This window comes from Mirounga angustirostris, unplaced genomic scaffold (assembly GCF_029215605.1).
Source record: "Mirounga angustirostris isolate CCGP_5_RB_7025 unplaced genomic scaffold, mMirAng1.0.hap1 SCAF_4, whole genome shotgun sequence".
Classification (NCBI taxonomy): domain Eukaryota; kingdom Metazoa; phylum Chordata; class Mammalia; order Carnivora; family Phocidae; genus Mirounga; species Mirounga angustirostris.
Window position 1 is genome coordinate 149,538,319 of NW_026991712.1, and position 25,123 is coordinate 149,563,441.

The 25,123-nt window shown below is 36.7% G+C and overlaps 1 protein-coding gene across 6 annotated transcripts in view; it reads left to right on the forward strand.

Annotated features, from left to right (window-relative positions):
• Positions 1-25,123, forward strand: part of EPS15 (epidermal growth factor receptor pathway substrate 15) — a 150,941-nt gene that overhangs the window by 36,586 nt on the left and 89,232 nt on the right. For 4 of the 6 annotated variants that reach the window (XM_064589160.1, XM_064589156.1, XM_064589161.1 and 1 more), the window contains exons 2-8: positions 2,681-2,722; positions 6,868-6,957; positions 8,025-8,072; positions 11,293-11,388; positions 13,668-13,733; positions 15,077-15,202; positions 17,398-17,457. In XM_064589160.1, the coding sequence (XP_064445230.1) occupies positions 2,681-2,722; positions 6,868-6,957; positions 8,025-8,072; positions 11,293-11,388; positions 13,668-13,733; positions 15,077-15,202; positions 17,398-17,457 (528 nt within the window). The remainder of the gene's footprint in view (positions 1-2,680; positions 2,723-6,867; positions 6,958-8,024; positions 8,073-11,292; positions 11,389-13,667; positions 13,734-15,076; positions 15,203-17,397; positions 17,458-25,123) is intronic. The other 2 variants (XM_064589159.1, XM_064589157.1) reach the window with 2 other exon arrangements.

The following is a 25,123-nucleotide window of genomic DNA, read 5'->3' on the forward strand; positions in this document are numbered from 1 at the left end:
AGATGGAATTATCACTAGTCCTCTTTCAGATTTCATGGCTTGTTCAACTGGATAAAGCACTTACACTACTAGTTGATACCTTGGCCAGAAGTTAGATGTATACAGTAGAGATGTACTAAATTCATTGTTGTTTATTTTAAGGTATTTTAATATAGTGACTAGTAATAATAGTTCATTTAAGAAAATGCAAAATCTGGGGCGCCTGGGTGGCTCAGTCGTTTAAGCATCTGCCTTTAGCTCAGGTCATGATCCCAGGGTCCTGGGATTGAGCCCCACATCGGGCTCCCCGCTCTGCGGGAAGCCTGCTTCTCCCTTTCCCACTCCCCCTGCTTGTGTTCCCTCTCTTGCTGTGTCTCTCTCTGTCAAATAAATAAATAAAATCTTTAAAAAAAAAAAAAAGAAAATGCAAAATCTGAGGCAAATGGTAAACTGAATGGTATGCTGGGACAACAGATTGTAAACTAAGACTGTCCTGAGCAATCCAGGGCATGTGGAAAGCAGCATGGTATTGTGAAAGAGCATGGAACTTGGAGTGGGATAGATCTGCATTTAACTCTGGGCTTTGCCATTTAACAGCTTGGATAAGTAACCTCTTTGAGGTTAGGTGTGTTAGGGTTTTTCAGAGAAACAAGACCAACAGGATAGACACACACACACACTCAGATACACTGTGATTGATTTTAAGGAATTGGCTTATGTGATTGTGGATGCTGGCAAGTCCTAAATCTGTATGGCAGGGCAGCAGGCTGGGGACCAAGGGAAGAGTTGATGTTGCTTCTGAATCTAAAGGCTTTCTGGAGGCAAAAGTCCTTCTTCCTCAGACAGGGTACTTTTTTTTTTTCTTAAGGCCTTCAACTGATTGGATGAGGCCCACCCACATTACTCAAAGTCTACTGATAGAAATTTTAATGACAGTAAAAAAAAAACCTTTAGAGTAACATCTACATGGGTGTTTGACCAAACAACTGGGTTAGCCTAGCCAAATTGACACATACAATTAACCTTCACATTAGGTTTCCTCATTTGCAAACTGGAATGATACTATGTGGCTCACAAGGATACTATGGCTCACACTAGGTTTCTTCATTTGCAAACTGGAAGGATACTATGTGGCTTACAAGGATTATTAGCATAATGTGTTCTCAAAGTTGGCACTCAATGAATGTTGATTGCTTGCTTGCTTCCTTCCTTCCTTTTAGATTTTATTTATTTAGGGGTGCCTGGGTGGCTCAGTTGGTTAAGCAGGTGCCTTCAGCCCAGGTCATGATCCCAGGGTCCTGGGATGGAGCCCTGCATTGGGCTCCTTGCTCAGCAGGAGCCTGCTTCTCCCTCTCCCTCTGCTTGCCACTCCCCCTGCTTGTTCTCTCTCTCTCTCTGGGTCAAATAAATAAATAAAATCTTAAAAAATATATATATTTTATTTATTTATTTGACAGAGAGTATGGGGGGGGGCAGAGGGAGAGTGAGAAGCTGAATGTTGATTTTTTTAATCCAGTTTTATACCCATTAAGGCTATAGGCCCAACCTTGATGCTTGAAGATTTTTTTCCTGTTTATCTTTGTATTTCTATCTAAGCCTCTCTTGCCCCCTCATCTACTTAATAAGTCCTGTCAAATCTATCTTACAAACATTTATTCAGACCATACCCTTCTTTTCTGCCATTGCCAATGTTCAGATCCTCTACTGGGCCCATTAAAATTATTTCCTAAGTAGCCTTCTACTTTCCATCCTATTTTTCCTCTTCACAAATAATCACCTAGACCTAATACTATGTTAATAACTCTTGAATCTGTCCCTTTGTCCATTCTCATTTTCTTTACTTTTGGCATGTCAATCCCTTCTTAAGTTGTCTTCTACAAAACTTCAAAATCTTATCTCCAATTCCTACCACCATTCAGAACTCCTTATTATTTTCAAACGTAACTGAGCTTTCTGTTGATTGCATGCTTTGTGCATGCTCTTACCTCCATATAGAATCACCCTCTCCCCTTCCCCTTCATACTTCAAATTCCTGCACTGATGTCACTTCCATGAAGCCTTCTTGGACTCCCTTCCTGGTTCCAGAACACTCTTACACATTCATGTCCAGGTGAACTTGAGCCTTCAGACATTGATACTCCTAAGCTGCCTTTCACATTAGATAGTAAACCTGTTTATTAGCTGACCAGGGAACCCTTTGAACTATGGTATGAATTGAATGGCACTCCTTGCCTACAAGTGTTTCAGGTCTGATGATATAAATGTAATCTTTTTGTATATCAGTTTATGTATTCACTTGATTATTTTATCAAAATGGTTTTTGAATTGTATTCATAGGGACCTTGGACACTTGGGTAAAAGATGAATGCTGAAGGCTTTGGGCCTTTCACCTGTCTTTAACCAAAGCATTTCACCCCTAATTTGTTATATGTTGGGTTTCTTGGTAAAATTTTATATGAGGAAAAGAAGTTTTGATACAAAAAATAATTTTAAAATTCTTGTTTTATTTTGTCTGCTTGATTCTTAATATATATGTCTGCCTTTATTCACTTTCCTTTCCCCCTCGAAACTAAACCAGACTTTTCAAAATCAAGGATATTTTACTCTTACTCATCTTTGTTTCTCAAATATCTGTTGAAAGAATGCAAATATACTAATACAGATTATTGAATAGCATTTAATTTTTAATTATTTATTTTAGTTATCAAGTGGGAATCCTGTATATGAAAAATACTACAGACAGGTAAGATTTTTGTTTCTTTGTTGTCCTAGATTGAATATAAAAATACTTCCAACTCTTGATGGTATATTTGCAGATCACCAGCCATCTGAACACATTTGATGTGTCTTGTTTTCAATTTCTTGTGCTTTAACCTCCTGCTTTGACTGCTTAATGCTTTTGACAAGCTATCAGAAAAATAAAGGAAAGAGATAATTAAGCCCAAACACTTAATTGCTTAAATGTCTGTCTATCCATATTATGTATACCATTAGATATGTTATAAAATCCATGTAACATTAGATATATTAATCTAGATATAAATATCCAAATTAATTTTAAGCCAAATAGAAAAGACTTTTCTGGGTTTTTTTTGTTGTTGTTTTTTTAAAGATTTTATTTATTTATTTGACAGAGAGAGAGACTGTGAGAGAGGGAATACAAGCAGAGAGAGTTGGAGAGGGAGAAGCAGGCTTCCCGCGGAGCAGGGAGCCCGATGTGGGGCTCGATCCCAGGACGCTGGGATCATGACCTGAGCTGAAGGCAGACGCTTAACGACTGAGCCACCCAGGCACCCCTTTTCTGTTGTTTTTAAGACTTATTAAAGGTTAGGGACGCCCGGGGGGCTCACTTCGTTAATCGGTTGGCTCTTGATTTCGGCTCAGGGCATGATCTCAGGATTGTGAGATCGAGCTCTCCCCCTACCCCCACCTCGTGGGGTTCCATGCTCAGAGAGGAGACTGCTTGTCCCTCTCCCTCCGCCTGTTCCCCTCCCCTCCCTCGTGCCCTTTCTCTTGAATGCATGCTCGCTCTCTCAAATAAATAAAATCTTATTAAAAAAGACTTGTTTAATTTTCACAAAGTTAAAACTATGATTTTCATACAAATATGAAATGAACATGTGTCAAGGATTTTATTTACCTCAATTAATTACTGGAAGAACCAGTAAGACGTAAAAATGAGAATATGAGTTGTAGAGATTTATATTCTCCACCAGACAAAATTCATTTATTGGTATGGACAGGAATAATTGCATTGCCATCAGTTTTCTGTAATTTAACTTACACTCCTACTAGGGTAAAAGAGCCTAGTCAATAGAAAGTCAATCAGGGGTGCATACATCAAATTTCTTGAGGGTGTAGACAATCTCATTTGTGCATTTCCAAATACTGGATCATTTTTCCTAACAATCTCCTCGCCTGTGATCATGATCACAGAAAAGGCTATAATTTGACCTGGCTATTTACATAATTACAGCAAGTTTATTAATGAACCATCGTAAGTCTCCTTGGGTATGACTTGCAAATCTACAGACATATAGTCATTATTTAACAACTTCTGAGCCTGGAGAATTAATTTCTACCTGAAATTTCTAAAGAATCTTGGATTGTACTTTTTAAAGCCTTTGCTATTTTTCCTCTGTCCTGAGACTAGAACCCAAACCTTAGAATTTCTTTCCCCCATATTTCATCTGCAGCACATATAAATTTAAATGAATTCTCTCTTCTTGAGGTTTCCCATATCTGCTAACGTTCCTAGCCTGCTAAGTGACCTTGCTTTACTATCTCTGAGACTGGGACCTTATAAACCAGGTTGCAGGCCAGTTTTCTTGGGAGGGCTTTCTAGACATTGTCTCTGCATAAGTCAGTCCTTTTTCCTTAATAGTGGCTTTTTCTTTCTAAATAAAAGATACCTATTCTCACATAGGCCTTATTTTTTTTTTTTTAAGATTTTATTTATTTATTTGACAGAGAGAGACAGCGAGAGAGGGAACACAAGCAGGGGGAGTGGGAGAGGGAGAAGCAGGCTTCCCGCTGAGCGGGGAGCTGGATGCAGGGCTCGATCTCAGGACCCTGGGATCATGACCTGAGCCGAAGGCAGACGCTTCACGACTGAGCCTTCCAGGCGCTTTATTTTGTGCAGTTTATTTATTCAACTATATCCTGAGAAAAAGAAAAAATTATTTAGCCTGTTAACAACTATATTGCCATAAAAACAAGGACATTCCATTGAAAGATTTGTTTTTGAGTTCTGAAAGGTCAGTGAAAATCAGATACCATTGAAAGCTATTTCATTCAGTTTACAAAAGCAGAGCCTACTAAATTGAGGGTTAAAGATAACATAAGGAGAAAAAAAGAAAGGGCTTTTCTACATATCCATTAGAAAACAGAATATTAAAAATAATACCAGTGGTATTCCAAGTTAATAATCATAATTAAATATTCCTCAACAGTTTATTCAGTCCTGTGTAATTAATTCTTCTTCCCCTGAATCTTGGGTCAGGAGTCTGCTTTCATGAAATAAAACTACTTCTAGACTGCATAGTCCCAGATATTCTGCTTAGTTCACCAGTACAGTCTGAGAGTTGTCTAAAGCGATATCAGCTCAGAAGTCTTTATACAAAAGTCTATGTTTTGCAGGGTTAATAATTCAGATTATGTGGGATAGTTCTTTCCATGAGGCTCTGAAACCGTCTTACTTTGTCTTTGATGAAGACACAGATTCTAATCTGTAGCTTATGGCAGAGCAAGCCTTTGGGCAAGTGTCAGAGTATAACAGAAACTCCTGTACATGACAGAGACTAAATGGCTGTGTTTAATTTATGATAGTAACCAAAAGAATGGAAGATAGTAAAATTGGAATATGATACATAAATATTTCATGAGCGTTTGATCAGTGTTTCCCTTGATGGTCTTTCTGTTTAGGTCATGCTAGGGATAATGTCCCCCCACCCCAACCGCCCAGTCAGGGAGTAGGCAAAGAAGAAGGAGTTCTGCAGATTTTTAGAGGCAGGTTTCTCAACTCTTTTTGTACTTCCTTGTTACCCCAAATTTGGATTGGGCAATTTTTTCTTTTTTGCTGAGTGCCTGATTTATCCCATGTTCCAGCACTTGAAAGAAAGGATTTCTCTTTTGCATCTTTGCTGGGATTGGCCTGTCTGAAGTGCTTTGTGTATGTTTACAACAAACAATCTTTTAACTAAACTGGAAAAACAGCTAGCTCACAAATATCCTTGAATCATGTTACTTTTCCCATGACTTTTTTAAAATTTACTTTTCATTTTTACAAACAATTTTACTTTAGGAAATTTTTACAGAAGTGAAAATCATTTTTTTTGAGCTGTTTTTCTGTTTTAAAGGAAAATCCCTATCAATTAAAATGACGTGTTTCTGTTAATGTGCTTTAGGAACTTAAGAATTTTTAAAATGTTTCCTTAAGTTTATTATGGAATCACTGCTGGTTTTAGAGCTGATACTGCTTTGATTTTTTTTTTTAAGTTTTGCAGTTTCTAAGAATAAGTATAAAAGGAGAAGTTAATGATTTAAAGATGTTTGAAAAAAACAGATAACATATACAGCTATTCCCATTTGTCAAAAGACCTCTCCAGAAAATGCTACCCTTTTCCTCCTATTAATATTAAGTTTTTTAGAATTTATTTATTTATTTATAAATTTATTTGAGAGAGAGCAAGAGAGAGAGCATGAGCAGGAGGAGGGACAGAGGGAGAGGGAGAAGCAGACTCCCTGCTGAGCACAGAGTCCGACGTGGGGCTTGACCCCAGGACCTTGGGATCATGACCTGAGCCGAAGGCAGACACTTAACTGACTGAGCCACCCAGGTGCCCTGAATTTATTAGAATTTAAAGGGTACCGGGTGCCTTGGTGGCTCAGTCAGTTAAGTATCTGCCTTCGGCTCAGGTCATGATCCCAGGATCCTGGGATCAAGCCCCGCATCGGGCTCCCCGCTCTGCGGGAAGCCTGCTTCTCCCTCTCCCACTCTCTCTGCTTGTGTTCCCTCTCTCACTGTGTCTCTCTCTGTCAAATAAATAAATAAAATCTTTAAAAAAAATTTAAATGGTACCTATAGAAGACTTAGAGTCAGAAGATATATGTTAACGTTGTGACTCCACTAATTTTGCTGTACTTCCTCTGAGCTTCAGTTTTTCCATTTGTGTAATGGACGTGATAAAAAACTTTGTAAATTGCCAGTGCTATTGAGATGGTATTCTACACATGTGGTTCTCCATATATTTCTTGCCTTTGTTAGTCAAAGGATTCCTGTTCCCTTTCTGAAAAAGCCAGTTCCCAAGTCATAGGGAGGAAGGCAGGTAAAATGATGATAATTTTGTCTTTGTGGTTGTCGTCAGCTTATGGTTTGTATCTTTTCAGGTTGATACAGGCAATACTGGACGGGTATTGGCTTCTGATGCTGCTGTTTTCCTGAAAAGATCAGGGCTTCCAGACTTGATACTTGGGAAGGTAGTATTTGTTCATTTTATTTTTATTTTTATTTTTTTAAAAGATTTTATTTATTCATGAGAGAGAAAGAGGCAGAGGGAGAAGCAGGTTGCCCAAGGAGCAGGGAGCCCAATGTGGGACTTGATCCCAGGACCCTGGGATCATGACCTGAGCTGAAGGCAGACGCTCAACCATCTGAGCCATCCAGGCGCCTGTATTAATGAATATTTATTTAGTAGTATAAATAAATTGGATGCAGATTTAGAAAGATACCGTCAAGAAACTTAGAAGTAAGAATTGAATCATTGAAGCAGTTACAGTAATGCAATGGAGGAAATTTGTGGTGCAGTGATTTACCCTTTTGAAAAGTAAGGTGTTTTTCAGATTTTTAGAAAACCAGTTACTTTTTAGTGGGATGAAATGAGGAAGTAAAAGTACATTTGGGTATTGTGGGGAGAAACAGTGCAGGCTGGGAACCTTGCCACCCACTCAGAGAGTTGGCTCTGTCTCTGCTTCCTCTATTATAACTGTCTCTAACTGTGTTTAATTTGTGGTGAATAGAGTTGGGGATGAGAGGCTTAGAAAAAAGCACAAAAAAGTGGAAAGTCCCTCTCCTGGCTAAATCTCCTTGTGAATCCTTATACATGATATTGATAATAGTTATTATAAATTAATAATTTAATTATTCACAAATAAACATGAACTATTTCAGCTTGCCCATAAGGAAGAATATCATCTTAACATGAAACTAAAATCAAGGTAATAGGTTCTAGTAGAAAGAGCATTGGATTTGGAGTTAGAACCTGGGTTAATGAAAAAGGCATTGGACTTGGAAGTTAGAACCTGGGTGTCACTACTTTACTTGATGCCTTGAATGTTCTTGAGTAAGTATCTCCACTGGGCCTTAGTTTCTTTGTGTAGGATTGCACTAAATGACCTTTAAGGTTTCTTTCCACTTTCAATTCTATGATTCTTAAATCTGAGGACCAAAGAGAATGAAGTTGTAAATTACAGGGATTTAATTTATCTTTAAGATGATTTTTGTTTAAAATATAGATTGACTTTTTTTTTTTTTTTCTGAATTTCAGATTTGGGATTTAGCTGACACAAATGGCAAAGGAATCCTGAACAAACAAGTAAGATTCAGAGATACATATGAAAAATTTTTTGAGTGCTTCAGAATAAAAAATAACCAGAATTTTTTTCTAATTTTAAACTAGGAGTTGGTTTTTTACCAACATTAGGGTTTTGCAAAGGCAAGTGTTACTACAATATATTGGAAAATATTTCCAATTCAGTAGACATTAAAGTAACTGATTCCCAAAGGTTAGTGTTCATTTGGTGACATTGTTCTCCTGGAATGTCTTAGTCTGTTGGGGCTTCTCTAACAGGATAACAGGGGCTTCTCTAACAGGCTAACACAGACTGGATGGCTTATAAATAGCAGAAATTTATTGCTCACAGTTCTGGAGGCTGGAAGTACAAGGTCAGGCTGCCAGCCTGTCTTCTTGGTCGCCGACTTCTTGTATCCTTATAAGGCAGAAGGGGCTAGGGATCTTTCTGGATCCTCTTTTTTAAAGCACTAATCCCATTCATGAGGGCCCCACCCTGATGCCTTAAGCACTTCTCAAAGGCCCTACCTCCTAATACCATTACCTTTGGAGGTTAGGATTTCAACATTCAGTTTCTTGTACAGTATACTTGTGAGTATTCTGGTCTAGGTCTTACTTTTGGCGTATAAACCAAAAAATGGTTTACAGGCCATAAGTAAATCCTAGACTAGAAATACATGAAAGCGATTATGGGTATTGGATACCATCAGTGTACTTTGAAATTCAGCTTGTTGGGGATGAATTTCAGAGTTCCATAGGACTGAATTCCAAGCTTGTTGCATGCTGATACATTGGCTGAGCACTGCTACTCAAAGTTAATTCCCCCATATGGGATAGCTGAAGCAGCATCATACTCAGAAAAGGGATGGGAAATTTAGATGAGAGGGTCAGAATATCCAGTCCCTTAATTAAGATTCCAGGGTTAGATTGTAGTCCCCATTGGAGCCCCTGAGCAAGAGGGCCAGTTGGTCCATTGGAGACATAGGAAGACTAACTTCATATGGGCAGCCAGGGTACTGTGCGCCCAGTCAGCAAGTATTTGAGTACCTTTTTTGAGTCAGGCTTTGGAAGTGCAGAAGTGTACATGACAGATGTAGTCTCTGTCTTCATGAGTTTGTAGTATAATAAATTCTTCACTGATATTCCTGGACGTTGGATGTTGAGTTTGAATTGTCTTTGTTAAATCCAGGTGGCTGGATTTGTGGGTCTGCAGTTAAACTTTTTTTTTTTTTTTAAGATTTTATTTATTTTTTGACAGAGAGAGAGAGACAGCGAAAGAGGGAACACAAGCAGGGGGAGTGGGAGAGGGAGAAGCAGAGGGAGTGGGAGAGGGAGAAGCAGGCTTCCCGCTGAGCAGGGAGCCTGATGCGAGCCTGATGCGAGGCTCGATCCCAGGACCCTGGGATCATGACCTGAGCTGAAGGCAGACGCTTAATGACTGAGCCACCACACGCCCCTGCAGTTAAACTTTGATATTTGCATTGGAGAAATAGATTTTTGAATTAACATCAAAGAAAGGAAAGAAACCAATATTTATTGAGTTTCTATGTGCCAAAAATGACAGTAGGTGTTTTCTTTCTATAGTATGGTTTTTATTTTGTTCCTCATAATACACGGCAAGGTAGGTATTAGAAAAATTTTGCAGAAAAATTTTATTTAACTTGCCCATGGCCTCACAACTTTAAGTAGCAGAACTAGAATTTAATGCAGGACTATTTCACTTCAGTGCCCATCCATACTATGGGGGTGGACCTGATTACCTAACAGTAATTGAATCTCTCATCAATGAGAAAGGAAAGAGGGTTGATGTTGGAGTACTTAGAATACCAGCATTTATTTATTTATTTATTTATTAAAAGAGTTTAATTATTTGAGAGAGAGAGAGAGAGCAAGCACATGAAGGGGGAGGGGCAGAGGGAGAGGGAGAAGCAGACTCCCTGCTGAGCAGGGAGCCCGAGGCAGGGCTCAGTCCCAGGACCCTGGGATCATGACCTGAGCTGAGGGCAGATGCTTAACCAACTAAGCCACCCAGGCACCCCCAGAATACCAGCATTTAAAGGTTGGAGGAAGCATTGACTCCAAGAGAAGAGACTTGAAAGGTCAGAGAAAAGGTAGAAGAGTTTATGAAGCTATGTTGGTAGAAGAGAGTTTCTGGGAGTTATACTGTCCAGACTTCCAAAAGAATAAGTAGGATGAGGTGGGTTTTTTTGTGTTTTGTTTTGTTTTTTTGAGGCTATTGTATTTGGTAGCTAAGAGGTTATTTGTGACATAGGCATTGGTTTCTCTAGCTAATGGTGGGAGTTGAAGTCAGATTGTATAAAAGCTTGTGGAGTGAATGAAAAGGGAAGGGGAGATCTTGAAATACCATCTTTTCAAGAAATTTGTGAGTGAAGGCAAGGTATTGTATAAAGCAGACAAACCTGCAAGGTTCTAAGAATAGGTTAGGAATTGGGTAAGAAGGGTATAGGTGAGAATAGGAGGTTTGAGAAAAGTGGTGATGGGTTGATTGCATCAGCAACTAAGTACTAAGTTCTAAGTGATTATAACTGGAGTAAAAGCATTTGTTATGTCTTTTCCCAGACCTGACTTTAACTCAGAACAGCTGAAAACCAGTTGCTTCAGCATCTCTGCATTTATTTATTAAATTTTAGACTGAGGTTTCAAGTGCCAGAAATCCAAGGACCTTTGGGAGAGATTTTCAAGTATTTTAAGTTAGGCAGTTATGTAATTGTTTTAGATGCTGTACAGTAGCTCTGTATTCTCTGTAGCTTTCCTGGAATAGCAGTGGTTGAGTCACTTCAATGATTGGCCCTGTTTCAAAATTGTCATCTTAAATCCAGAGATGACTTTTGATAACATTCAGTTGTTATTTTTTTCTAGGCATTTTCCAGGCTCTTTTTCCTCAATTAAATGATAAGAACAATTTTTAACATCATTAAATATTTTTGAAGCATGTATTAATTTTGTATAATTTCCACTCTCTGTATGTATCACAGTTTATTTAAGTATTTTCCCATTATATTAATACATTTTGCTATTTATAATGTTAGGAACATCTTTGTACATAGATGTCTTCTTAATTTTAAAGCAAGTGTTTTCAGGCAAATGTGCTGTTATATTTGTTGCTACATAAAGATCTTGGAATAATTATGAATTGTTTTATATTTTCAGATTGCAAGTGTGTGGATGGATGGATGGATGGATGGATAGATAATGCACTTAATTTCATGCTTCTCTTTCTCAGGAATTCTTTGTTGCTTTGCGTCTTGTGGCATGTGCCCAGAATGGATTGGAGGTTTCATTGAGTAGCTTAAACCTGGCCGTCCCTCCACCAAGATTTGTAAGAAATGATCTTAAATTTAAATTGTATTTAATTTAAAAAATGATACTACATGATTTAAAAATTAAAATTGCCATATTAAAAAATTCCTCTAACCCCTATCAGCCAGCTACCTGATTTTCTTTCTTAATGGCTACTGCTGTTATTAGTTTCTTATATATCCTTCTAGACTTATTATATGTGTATATAAAGAAATATAAATACCCACTTCCTCATTTTACATTGATAGTAGTATACAATTAATAAACATAATTCTATACCTTTTCAAATAATGTTTTAGAGATCTTTACATAAAAGCATCTTTATTCTTTTTATAGCTGTATAGTATTTCCTTGTTTCTATTTACATAAAATTTTTAAAGTTTTTATTTAAATTCAGTTAATTAACATACAGTGTAACACTAGTTTCAGGTGTACAATATAGTGATTCAACACTTCCATACAACACCCAGTGCTCATCACAGCAAGTGCCCTCCTTAATCCCCATTGCCTGTTTAACCTATCCCCCCACACCTCCCCTTTACCATAATTTGTTTAACTTCCTGTTGATAGGTTTTTAGCTTGTTTCTAATCTTTTATTATTAAAAAAAATGCTGCAATGAAAAATGAACTTGGGTATATGTCATTTTGTATGTGCAGAAATATATTTATATGTGCATATTCTCAGAAGTGGAATTGCTGTTTCAGAAGTTTGCTCATTTGTGCAATTTTCATATATAATATAAACTTGTCTTCCATAATGGTTGTACTCATTCACAATCCCGCCATCAATTGGTTGAGTGCACTTTTGCTAACATACTGTTGTTAAACTTTTTGATCCTTGTCAATTTGAGAGGTGACAAATGGAATGTTAAGTGTAGTTTTAATTTGCCCATTTGGTTTTATAGAGTGAGTCTGAATAGTTTTTCTCATGCTTATGGGCCATTTACATTACCTTTATGTGAAATGTCTGTTTAAAGCTTTTGCCCATTTTTTTTAGATTATTGGTCTTTTTTTTAAATTGAATTCTAGAGGCTACACTCATACACACACAACACACATATTTTTTTTTCTCCAGTTTGTCATTTGTCTTTTGACATTTTGATGTTTTTTTCCCATAAGGAGGTCATTGTTCTTTATGTAAATGAGTTAAAAGGATTTAATTTTTTTATGGTTTCTTTTTTCACGTTTATGTTAGTCTTGATATCAAGTATGAGTATGGATTCAAATTTATGTTTTTTTCAAGATGGCTACTTTAGACCTAATACAGTTTATTAAATAACCAGTTTTTTCCTTACTGATTTGAAATGCCACCCCAGTCATGTATTTTGGTTTCTTTTTGGATTTTTCTGTTCTTTTTGGTCTGTTTATCCATATGCTCATCTCATATTGTTTTAATTGTCATATTTGGTAATTTGTTTTTACATCTGATAGGGCTATTCCTCCCTACCCTATCCCCCTTTTCAGAAGTTTCATGGCTCTTACTTTTTTTTGGTTTGTTTGTTTTAGTATTTATTTATTTATTAGAGAGAGCATGAGTGGGGGGCGGTTAGGGTTAGAGGGAGAGGGAGAAGCATATTCTGAGCAGGAAGCCTGACACAGGGCTCGATCCCAGGACCCTGAGATCATGACCTAAGCCGAAGGCAGACACTTAACAGACTGAGCCACCCAGGCGCTATGACTCCTAGTTGTTTTTAAATTCAGTATTTTAAAAGTATTTGGTCTGAATATTATGAATTCAACTTCAGTTTTGAGAATTTCTGCATTTGTAGGTTTAGGCATGGAATCAGAGGGTTAATTTAGGGATTTGTTGCCTAACTATATTATTAAAAAATGTTTCAATATATCCATCTGTCTCTACAAGCAGATAAATATAACAACTTGGGCATGCTGTTAATAGGTTCATGTACTTGTAACTTAAGAAATCTTAAGTTGGGTTCTTGTCCCAGTTTGCTTTCCTTAAATAGTGTTGGGAAAAAGTCATCAGTTAACAGGGCCACAAATATTTTTGTTACATTGAGATATCTTTATCTTGATATCAGTTGTAATAAGATTTCTTCTATAACACTTAAATGTTTCAGTTAGTGCTCTAATATCATTTATGCAGCTAACTCAGATAACTTTGTTTTTGTTTCATTTGTATTTAGATGAAAGTCTAATAGAGTCAATGTTAAAATAGTGTCCTGTGTGCTTTGAGTTCCAAATTTTGTATGAATGTATTTAAATCCAAGGACCACTTTTTCTTTGTTGTTTATTGATGTGAGGTTTTCAACTCTTCATGTGCTCTGTTTTCCTTTCTAGCATGATACCAGTAGTCCTTTGCTAATCAGTGGAACTTCTGTAGCTGAGCTCCCATGGGCTGTAAAAGTAAGTAAACTTTGTAACTGCTTTTTCCTTACCACTGCTTTGCTTCCTACCCACATAATCCTCTTCCCCTATTTCCAAAATCTATTGTAATCTGCATGAGATTTTCATTTTTACTGTAGGAGAAATACTAGTACTAGAAATCTTTTGAGAGATGTTACTGTTCTGTCAATCATTTTGTGACAATATGGCTTAATCTCATTTCTGTTAGAGTATAAACTAAAAATGGTGATATCATAATATTATTTTATGAATAAGTAGTTTACCCCACTGGTATTATTTCCTGTTCAAAAATTATGATTAACCAGATAATTCTCCTTATGGCTCTAAAACTAACAATTTTGTATTAAATCTTTTTCTGAAGTGGATCATTTTATCTGTTTGGAGACATCACACTAGTTATAGCTATCTTACCAGATTTTTTAAATTGTAATTTTTAAATAATACTAGAATATAGCAGATCAGATGACCTTTAATAAATATGAATAGTTTTGTCAGAAAGTCATTTGGTTTGTAGGTCTATGCTTGTGTATTTTTAACTAATTCTAAAAAGTATAGGGACCTGGCTTTGGGCAAATCACAAATGATAGGGTTTTTTTTTTTTTTTCCTTAAAGATTTATTTATTTATTTTAGAGAGCACACATGCAAGAGGGGGGAGGGGCAGAATGAGAGCATCTCAAGCAGACTCCGCTGTGAGTGCAAAGTCTAACTTGGGGCTCAACATGGGGCTCGATCTCAGAACCCTGAGATGATGACCTGAGCAGAAATCAAGAGTCTGCCTCTCAACCGATGGAGCTACCCAGGTGCTCCACAAACAGTAGTTTTTTATGTTATACAGATAACTTCCCAGGATTCTAGGGAATGCCTGTTATCAATAAGAAAAGGAAATCTAGCTTTGGGAAAAATGGGGGAAACTTGATGTTTATTCCTATAGTGGTTATTTTCTTTTTAAAATCTGAGTTTGAAGTGTGACTAATACCATGTTGAGAAAGTCATAGAATGTCACTAACTAGCTGTGTGTTCTCTCAAAAGTTATTTCCTTGCTATGGATTTAAGTGAGGGTTGGACTAGATGCTCCTCTCAAAGCCCTTCCTATCACTAAAATATTTTGATTAAGCTAACAGAAAAGCAAACATAGTGTTCCAGCTACAAAAGGAATGGAAGGGATACTGGACTCTTGAGTAACTTTTAAATTGTTATTTATAATAATATTTTTTGATGAAAGCAAAAAGTATTTTTAAATAATTTTTAAGAATATGTTGCCTGTTCTTTGAGGATTTGATTTTTATAACTGCAGTTAAATGCTTATCACCAGTATTAACTTGTGATCTTTTTTACATTATAGTCTGAAGATAAGGCCAAATATGATGCAATTTTTGATAGTTTAAGCCCAGTAAATGGATTTCTCTCTGGTGATAAAGTGAAACCAGTGTTGCTCAACTCTAAGTTACCTGTGGATATCCTTGGAAGAGTAAGATATTAAATTCTAAATGTAATTTTTATGTATCTTACTTTTGTATCTACCAGGAGCATTTATAGCTCATTGTTAAAAAAAAATACTTAGATCTTATTTTGAAATTATATTATTATAGAATTTTTTGTGTTCTGATTTAGTATGTAAAATTGCCAATTTTATTTGATATTCCCTCTAAGATATGAGTGCTTGAAATTAGTTATATATGTAAGCCCTTTGAGTAGATCCTTTTTTCTTTGTGCTGTATGCTCTGACTTCCCAGTTCCTTGATTTAATTTCTGGAGACCGTCTTTATTTTGTATCTGCCTCCTACTTAATAGCTGTATCATGGGGCCTTGCCATAAGGAATTGTTTCATCTCTGAAATAACTAGTTCTACTCTCTAAATAGAACTTCACACCTTTCTAGATCTCTTTCATAACTACTTGGAAGACCAATTCTTTGACTTCACAAGACTCAGAGTCCTTCACTTTCTCCATTTTTCAAATTTATTTTTTTTCCTCACCCAACTCGGTCCACAGTTTCATGTTGGTATCTTTAGCTCCCTTTGCCATGTTTTCTAACTTTCCCCTGAGCTGGTGAAAATCCAGCTTTGTGTTAAGCTAGTTACGTGTCTTCTCTGTAGTTGCATATGGACTACTGAGAGTCTAATAAGATTGATACCATCATAATTTCATGATCACCAACTTTAGCTGGGCTTTCCCTACTCGTGGGCTGTTTCCATAGTGATTTCTCTCTAGGCCTCTTAATACAAACCTCATCTATTCTCATTAAACCTCCAGCCATTTCTTTAATCCCTTGCTTAGTCATAATACATAGGGTCAAATCCTGTCTGCACCATTTCTTAGATGTGTGACCTTGGGTGAATCATCAGAAAACCGTGTTAGTTTTTTAATCTTTAAAATGAGCATGATTCCCAGTTTATAGGGTTGTAAGGATTGAATGTGATAATGTGTGTATTTAGCCCAGTGCTTCGTATGTATTCTTTGATGCTAGCTGCTGTGATGCTGATGGTGATAATGACTTACCACCACACCACCAGAAGTCCTACTGGATCAGTAGTACTCGATAAATACTAATTTAAAAGCCATTTTCTCTACTATATGGTCAGTATGAGATTTCTTTTTTTTTTTAAGATTTTTTTATTTATTTATTCATGAGAGACAGAGAGAGAGAGAGAGAGGCAGAGGGAGAAGCAGGCTCCCAAGGAGCAGGGAGCCCGATGCGGGACTCGATCCCAGGACCCTGGGATCATGACCTGAGCCGAAGGCAGACGCTTAACCATCTGAGCCACCCAGGCGCCCAGTATGAGATTTCTAAGCTATAAATATAATCCTGTTATTTTTTGACTTAAAAACTAATCCTCTTAGTAGCTTCCTGTTGCATTAGGATAAAGTCCACATTCCTTCAAGGCACTTAATGACCAGACACTTGCTTATCTCCATTCTCATCTCTTACCAATATACTTTCTCTTCCTGCCCCAAGTAAAATTTTGTTGTTGAATGACTTCAATATCTTCTTTTCAAGAATTTAACATAGTTTTATAGCTGGTCTAAAGGTATGGAATCTACTCTATATTTAAACCAAATCTACTAGGTTCTTTTAGATTTATTTTTCCCTGGACATTAGTTGGTTCATAATTAATAATACAGTATTCACTGGATTTATCTTTTAGTTTATCAGAGATTCTGTATGGAAAATAATAATGGACTTAGTTGGAAATCTTCATGTTGAATACTGATTCTTTAACTTAATAATGGTCGCATGATCCTAACTAAGTCCTGTCACCTCATGTCTAAAAGCAGGTTGATAGTACCACATGGAGTTGTTGCATGAATTAACTGAGGTGATGTTTCTGAAAAAGCATTGTAGCTGTTTAAAGTGCTGTGTACATAATTGTTTTCTTGAGAGAAACAAAATATTTTCTTTAAAATTTTGTAAGGAATTTTTATTTAAAAAATACTTGTATTAAGAACTATTACTTTTTATAATAATGTTAATACAGAATATAATAGTGATATAATAAAATGTTCAGCATAAATGAAATTTCTCTGAGAAATAGATACTTTAATGTTTAGATGAAACTTTTGCGTGCGTCCCTCTTCCCCCCCACCCCCATTTATGTATTTGGTGTTTACAGGTAGCACATGAAATGAAAGAACATTAATTTTTGTCAGTTCTTTTCTTTTTAAGGTTTGGGAGTTGAGTGACATTGATCATGATGGAATGCTTGACAGAGATGAGTTTGCAGTTGTAAGTAACCTAATGCTCTTAAAATCTTAAACATCTTAATGGTTTTTCAAGTGAGAATTTCCCTGTTTATCCTCAGAGGAAAACTATATTTCCTTAAGATTGTTGGTACGTGGATTTTTATCTAAAGTGTACAGGTAGTCAATAAATATTTTTAAACAAATGGATAATAGAAAATGTATGTTCTTACCATCTTCATTTTATTTGACTTTAAGGTACATAGGATTATCTGCTTTGGATAATATACTGTAAAGATGCTGAGTGGTATTGAGCCTTTGTTTTCCATCTTAACCAGGCACCACATCTCAGTACCTCCTTCTGCTATGGAATAATTTTACTTCATATATGCCCCCAGATTTTCACATTTGTTTTATTAAAAGAAAACATGGATAACACTGTAGTTGCACTTCATTTATAGAGTCAGAGAAAGTTTTGACATCTTATCTGAAGACATGTCATCTCTGGAAATTGGAAGTTAATTCCAAATAGAGTTGTGGTCATCTCTTCCTTAAAGGCTAGATACAACTCTGCTGTGAGCTCATGAATAGTAAATCTCTAATCCCCCTTTTAATCTCTTACTTGGAAATCTGTCTGTTCAGATTTTCTGTCTTTATTTTGCTAAGAAATTACCTATTTCTTTGACTTTTTGAACTCATGACAGATTGGCATTATTCTTTTAATCTCTTCTGGGGTTGTGGTTGTGCTACTTTCTCATTCCAAATCTTGTGTATTTTTGCCCCCTCTCGAGAGATCTTTTGTTTAATTGAATTTTGTCTAGTTTTAAATCTTTTAAAAGAGCCATCTTTTGGATGTAATCATCCTTTCTATTATGTTTTGACTTTTTTATTCTTCTCTGCTTTTACTTTAGTTCTTTCTTCCTAGTTTCTTTTGGTTTGCCTTTAAAAAAAAAAATTTCGGAAAATGAGTACTAAGTCCCTTTATTTTTTATCATCTTTAATATTGAAAACATTTAAGGTATATATTTTCTCTTGAGTACAGGCTTAGCTGGATTCCATAGATACTGATATAAAGTATTCTCCTTTTTGCTACTTTTTAGATAATTTTTAGGGTTTTTTTTTACTATCTGTTTAGGAATATATTTCCTAATTTCAAAGTAGTTAAGTTTGGTTGGTTTTTAGTTACATATGTATATACTTTTAGCTTGATTAGATTACACCTCGAGAATGTGGTCTTTAAAATCTCTATTTAAAAAATTTCTTGGGGGGCACCTGGGTGGCTCAGTTGGTTAAGCGGCTGCCTTCGGCTCAGGTCGTGATCCCAGGGTCCTGGGATCAAGCCCCGCATCAGGCTCCCTGCTCAGCAGGGAGCCTGTTTCTCCCTCTCCCTCTGCCTGCCTCTCTGCCTACTTGTTCTCTCTCTCTAGCTCTCTGTCAAATAAATAAATAAAATCTTTAAAAAAATCTAAAAAAAAAAAATTTCTTGGGCGCCTGGGTGGCTGAGTCGGTTAAGCGGCTGCCTTCGGCTCAGGTCATGATCGGACCCCGCATTGGGCTCCCTGCTCAGCGGGAAGCCTGCTTCTCCCTCTGCCTGCCACTTCCCCTGCTTGTGCTCTCTCTCTGTGTCAAATAAATAAATAAAATATTAAAAAAAAAAATTTCTTGAGGTTTTCTTCTTTACCAAGTTCATGACCTGTTTTTACATATGTTCCCTGGATGTGTCAGCATTTCTGCTCAGAAGATACTACACCTCTAAAAACTCATCATATCAATTTTATTGATTATGTTTTTGTTTCTCGTTTGCCTTATTTTTCCTTTTTTGCCCTTTCATAAATTCTGTTTATCTCCCAAGAGTCAACTAAAATAGGAAGAATAAGTATTATTACATTTGAAAAAAAATTGAGAAATGGAAACTTAAAGTGTGACTTGAGTTGATGGTCTTTAGTCCCTAGTATTTTTATTTTAACTTGAGTGATAATTGGGAAGTGGCAGGGGATACCCACTCAAGTGGTGACAAAAGTTTTCCCAGCTATATATTAAAGGTTGATTCAATGTTTGGCGTTTTTTTTTTAAAGATTTTTTCTTCTTTTTTTTTTTTTTAAGATTTTATTCATTTGCGAGAGAGAGAGTGAGAGACAGAGAGCATGAGAGGGAGGAGGGTCAGAGGGAGAAGCAGACTCCCCGCTGAGCAGGGAGCCCGATGTGGGACTCGATCCCGGGACTCCAGGATCATGACCTGAGCCGAAGGCAGTCGCTTAACCAACTGAGCCACCCAGGCGCCCCCAATGTTTGGTGTTTTGGGGAAGGAAAGTGGTATATTGAGATTTGGCTGATGTACTTTGAAAGACTGTCAAACTCTATGTATTAACTTTTTATAAATAGCTTTTGTGTTAAGAATATTGGCAAAAAATCTTTGCATTGGTAAGATGTGTAGAGGGATTTTTTTTCTTATGAAGACAACAATTAAAAATTTCAAAGAAGCGTTTGTATAAGCATAGTTAAGATAGATGGAGAATAGTATTATCCTCATTTGATTAATGGTAGTATGTGCTAAGGTAAGTGATTAAACACAGTTTATCTTATATGCCCTGAAGCCTTTTACTAGGTAACCTACTCTTTTTTAAAATAAAAGTAAGCCTTTATTGAAAGAATAATTTAAGAATGAATGACGCATTTATAGGAAGTTACTACTTAAAAAAAAAATAGTGAACATCCATGTGCCTTCTAGATTTACTAATTTTAACATTTTGCACATTTGATTTCTTTCTATGTGCATTCCTCAGAAATGCTTACCAACTTTATCATGCCTTTAATTTTGGATTCCAGCTCATGTGATATTTTTTTTTTTAAGATTTATTTATTTGAGAAAGAGAAAGTGTGCACGAGTTGTGGGGGAGGGGCGGGAAGGGAGGGAAAGGAGAAAGAGAATCTCAAGCAGACTCCCTGCTGAGCATGGAACCCGACTGGGGGCTCAGGGCTCGATCCCACCACCCTGAGATCATGACCTAGGCCAAAATCAAGAGTCGGATGTTTAACCAGCTGAGCCACCCAGCCACGCTTCATGTGATATTTCTACTGCCTCTGTTCTCTTTTTATCTGGATTACCTGATATTTCTTATATTTAAAATGTATCTCTTGAATACATTTTACTGTGTATTCACATTGTTGCTGTGTTTCAGTTTTTTACCTAATTTGACAGTTTTGTCTTTTTTTTTTTTTTTTAAGATTTTATTTATTTGAGAGAGAGAGAGAATGAGAGAGAGAGCATGAGGGGGGGAGGGTCAGAGGGAGAAGCAGACTCCCCACTGAGCAGGGAGCCTGATGTGGGACTCGATCCCGGGACTCCAGGATCATGACCTGAGCCGAAGACAGTCGCTTAACCAACTGAGCCACCCAGGCGCCCGACAGTTTTTGTCTTTTAAGATAATGATGCAGATATTGATTTTATTCCCCCTACCTTATTTATTTAACATTATTATTTTCTCTTTTTTTCCTGTTCCTATTGTTCCTGGTTATCAAGTAGGGATTCATTGAATTTTCCCTTCTTATTAAAGTGGAAATTCTGTTATAATGTCTATGCCATTAATGATTAATAACACCTATCCCTGTACTTAATCATACTTTCTCCAGTAGCTGAAAGTAAGTTAATCTTCACTCCAGTATAACAAGTCCTTTAGATTATTTTCACTTCTTTCTTCTTCACCTCCTAACCCCAGAAGATTTTAGAACATTTTTTGGTAACTAAAATTCTAGATTTTACTTGGTTAATTTAGTCCTTTCGGTTCTAGGATTTTCCTTGTGGTTTTGTCAATATCAGTAGTCTCACTAGCATTGTTTTGGTAGACTTTGCCTGATAAATCTTTTTCCTTCTTTTTATTTCATGAATGGGGCAACATAGTGCATAGTATTTTTTTTTTTACTTTTCAGAATTTGTAACCTTTTTTTAATTGAAATAATATAATTAACACACAGTGTTGTATTAGTTTCAGGTGTACAACATAATGATTCAACAATTCTATACATTGCTCAGTAACCACAATAACCATAATAAGTATAGTTACTGTCTGTTACCAATGTTATTACAATCTTATTGATTATATTCCCTATGCTCTGCTTTTCATCTCTGTGACTTATTTATAACTGGAAGTTTGTACTTTTTAATCTCTTTTTATCTATTTCACCCTCCCCGCCCCGCCCCCCCGCAACTACCGGTTTGTTCTCTGTATTTAAGAGTCTATTTTCTTGTTTGTTTTCTCTTTGTTTGTTTGTTCATATATTTCTTAGATTCCACATGTGAGTGAAATCATGGTATTTGTCTTTGTCTGACTTATTTCACTTAGCATTGTATTCTCTGGGGCTATCCATATTATTTTATTTTTTTAAAGATTTTATTTATTTATTTGAGAGCGAGAGTGCACAAGAGAGGGTGGGGTCAGAGAGAGAAGCAGGCTTCTCTCTGAGCAGAGAGCCTGCTGCTGGACTCGATCCTGGGACTCCAGGGTCATGACCTGAGCCGAAGACAGTCGCTTAACCAACTGAGCCATCCAGGACTATCCATATTATTGCAAATGGCAAGATCTCATTCTTTTTTTATGGCTGAGTAATATTTCCGTGTGTGTGTGTACCACATCTCTTTATCCATTCATCTATCAGTGGACACTTGGGGTGCTTTGCTATTGCAAATAATGCTGCAATAAACATGGAGGTGCATACATCTTTTTGAATTAGAGTTTTTGTTTCCTTTGGGTAAATACCCAGTAGTGGAATTACTGGGTCATATAAGATTTCTATTTTTAATTTTTTGAGGAACCTCCATACTTTTTTCCACAGTGGCTGCAGCAGTTTACATTCCCACCAACAGTACAGCAGGATTCCTTTTTCTCCACATCCTTGCTGACACTTGTTATTTCTTGTCTTTCTGATTCTGGCTAGTCTGACATGTGTAAGGTATTATCTCATAGTGGTTTTGATTTATATTTCCCTGGTGTCTCCTTTAGTATATGGTAGTTTTTCTGTTTTGCTTCTATGACTTTGGCGTTATCAAGGAGCACTAGCTAGGTATCCTATAGAAGGTCTGCCAATCTAGGTTTGTCTGATGTTTTTCTCATGGATAGATTAGAGGTATGGGTTTTTGGAAAGAATACCACAGGTGTGAAATGCCTTTCTCATCACACTTATCGGGATGCATAGTGTCCACATGCCATTACTGGTGATGTTAATCTTCGTCACTTGGTAAAGATAGTGTTTGCCAGATTTCTTCACTATAAAGTTATTATTTTCCTCTTTTCCTATTCTATTCTCTGGAGAGGCAGACTCTTGCCCTTTTTACTTTGTATTCTGTCTTCATATCTTTGTACTGGTTTTTACATTCTTACTAGGCCTTAAGTTTTTCTGTTAAGTCTAAATTTTTTTTTCCATTAAGTCTAAATTTTAGTAGCATTTGTTGGGTCCTCATGTGAAGAGCTTTTGGCACTTTGAGATTTATTAACTGTATTTGTATTACATGTTCACATTGTACTGAAATTAACTTGTTACGTATTTGCTGGTTCTATCAGGTAGTAAACATAAAATATCTTTTTAGTTTTCTGTTTCTAGTGCCTAGCACAGTGCCTGGTGGCTAGAGATTTCTCAGTAAATATTTTGTTGAATTAAATTGATGAAGAAAACTTGTATTACTTGGCATACATAAGAAATGCCCATTATTTTCATCCCAGAATGCTATTTTAAGAAATTAAAACTGGCAGTTCAAGTGATTGAGTAGATGAATGAGCAAATAAAACTCTAAAGGAAACTCCTAAAATAGTGGTTCTCAAAGTATGGTCTCCCATCAGCAACATCAGCATTACCAGAGAATTTATTAAAAATGCAGAGTCTTAGGCCTTAGCCCAGCCCAACTAAATCAGAATGTCTGGGGTAGGGTCAGAGAAGCCCTCGCAGAGATTCTGATGGCCACTAAAATTTGAGAAATGCTCCCTAAAAGGACAGAGAATAAAAAGAAAACAAAGTGAGAAGCTACTGGTAATTGACTGCAACAGTAAAACTAAATCCCCTTTCCCTGCTATCACTGAGAAAGCTTAGGCTTAATTTTGCCAGATTTTTTTTCTTTTTTTCTTTCGATGAACATGGTGCATCATTTGATTTAGTTGCCATTTTGTTTCAATGGCAGGCTTTGATTAGGATGAAGTACAATATAATAAAAAAAAAAAAAATCACAACCCAGCAGTATACTGTTCACTTTTTTGTTTTATTTGGTAGAAAATTTTTTGGCTTCAGTTTTGTCAGGGAAACTATTTTCAACACAACATGAAATTAATGATACTTTTTTTTTTTTTTAACTTTCAAAAACTGTGTTGCCTATTGGCAGCAGATAGCTGACATAGCTTTTTTGCTTCTAGTGTCTCCTTTTCCAGGAAGTGACTGCCATCTGCATCAAGAGGAATGCTGACCTTTAATGTGCATGTTAGTCACTTCTTTTAGCTCAGTGCCAATTTAATAATATTGCCTATATCACGAATTTGGTTGAAAGTATGTGCTAGCCAGATTGTTTTCACTCTGGAGTTTCAAGCTTTTGAAGATAATAAAGTTTGTACTGGTGTTTCTAAAACTAAATTGAATTCTTCAAGTTGACTAGTGAATGGGAAGAAGAGAATTCTTGGTTTGGGCCAAATGGTTAAATATGGTCCCAGGACAAAGAGCATCAGCATCCTTGGAGACTTCTTAGAAATTTAAAATACCAGGCCCAACCCAGACCTAATGATTCTAGAATTCTGGGAGTGGAGCCCAGAAATTTGTGCTTTATAAAGTTGTCCCGGTAATTCTGATACCTCCTACAATTTGGGTCCCATTGGGTGTAAGTTTAGTTTTATCCTTCGTGGAGGAGAACATGGTATTGTAAAATTATATGTGTGCTCCTAATGAAGCTATCAAATCTGAGAAAAACAAGAGCTTTGTAGCCGGATCTTTGTTTGAACCCTATACTATCTTAAAAGGTATCAGGCAAGTTACTTAGCATCTCTGAGCTTCAGTTTCTTCATACATAAAATATTTGTAATCACACAAATCAGGGATCAGTGTTGTTGTATTAGATGCTCAATAAATACTGATTTGAAAGCCCCATAAAACTTAGAATTGTAAGCAAACTTTTTTTGGGGAAAAATGTTACTTTATTTTTAATAAAAGATTTTGTTGATTTATTTGACAGAGAGAGACACAGCGAGAGAGGGAACACAAGCAGGGGGTAGGAGAGGGAGAAGCAGGCTTCCCGAGGATCAGGGAGCCCGATGTGGGGCTCAATCCCAGGACTCTGGGATTATGACCTGAGCCGAAGGCAGATGCTTAACGACTGAGCCACCCAGGCGCCACCGAAAAATGTTATTTTCAGTGGAAGAAAAATAATTAAGTACTTAAGCTTCCTCCCAGTTGCTGTTGGAATCTTTTTGGAGGTTCCAGGTTGCTTTTTTTTTTTTTTTAAAGATTTTATTTATTTATTTGACAGAGAGAGACAGCGAGAGAGGGAACACAGCAGGGGGAGTGGTAGAGGGAGAAGCAGGCTTCCCGCTGAGCAGGGAGCCCGACACGGGGCTCGATCCCAGGACCCTGGGATTATGACCTGAGCCACCCAGGCGCCCCAGAAGTTCCAGGTGGCTTTGAGCAATTTCATATACTTGAAGGTTGTCATGGAAACTATCTTTTGAAAGTCTTGAAGGTGTCTT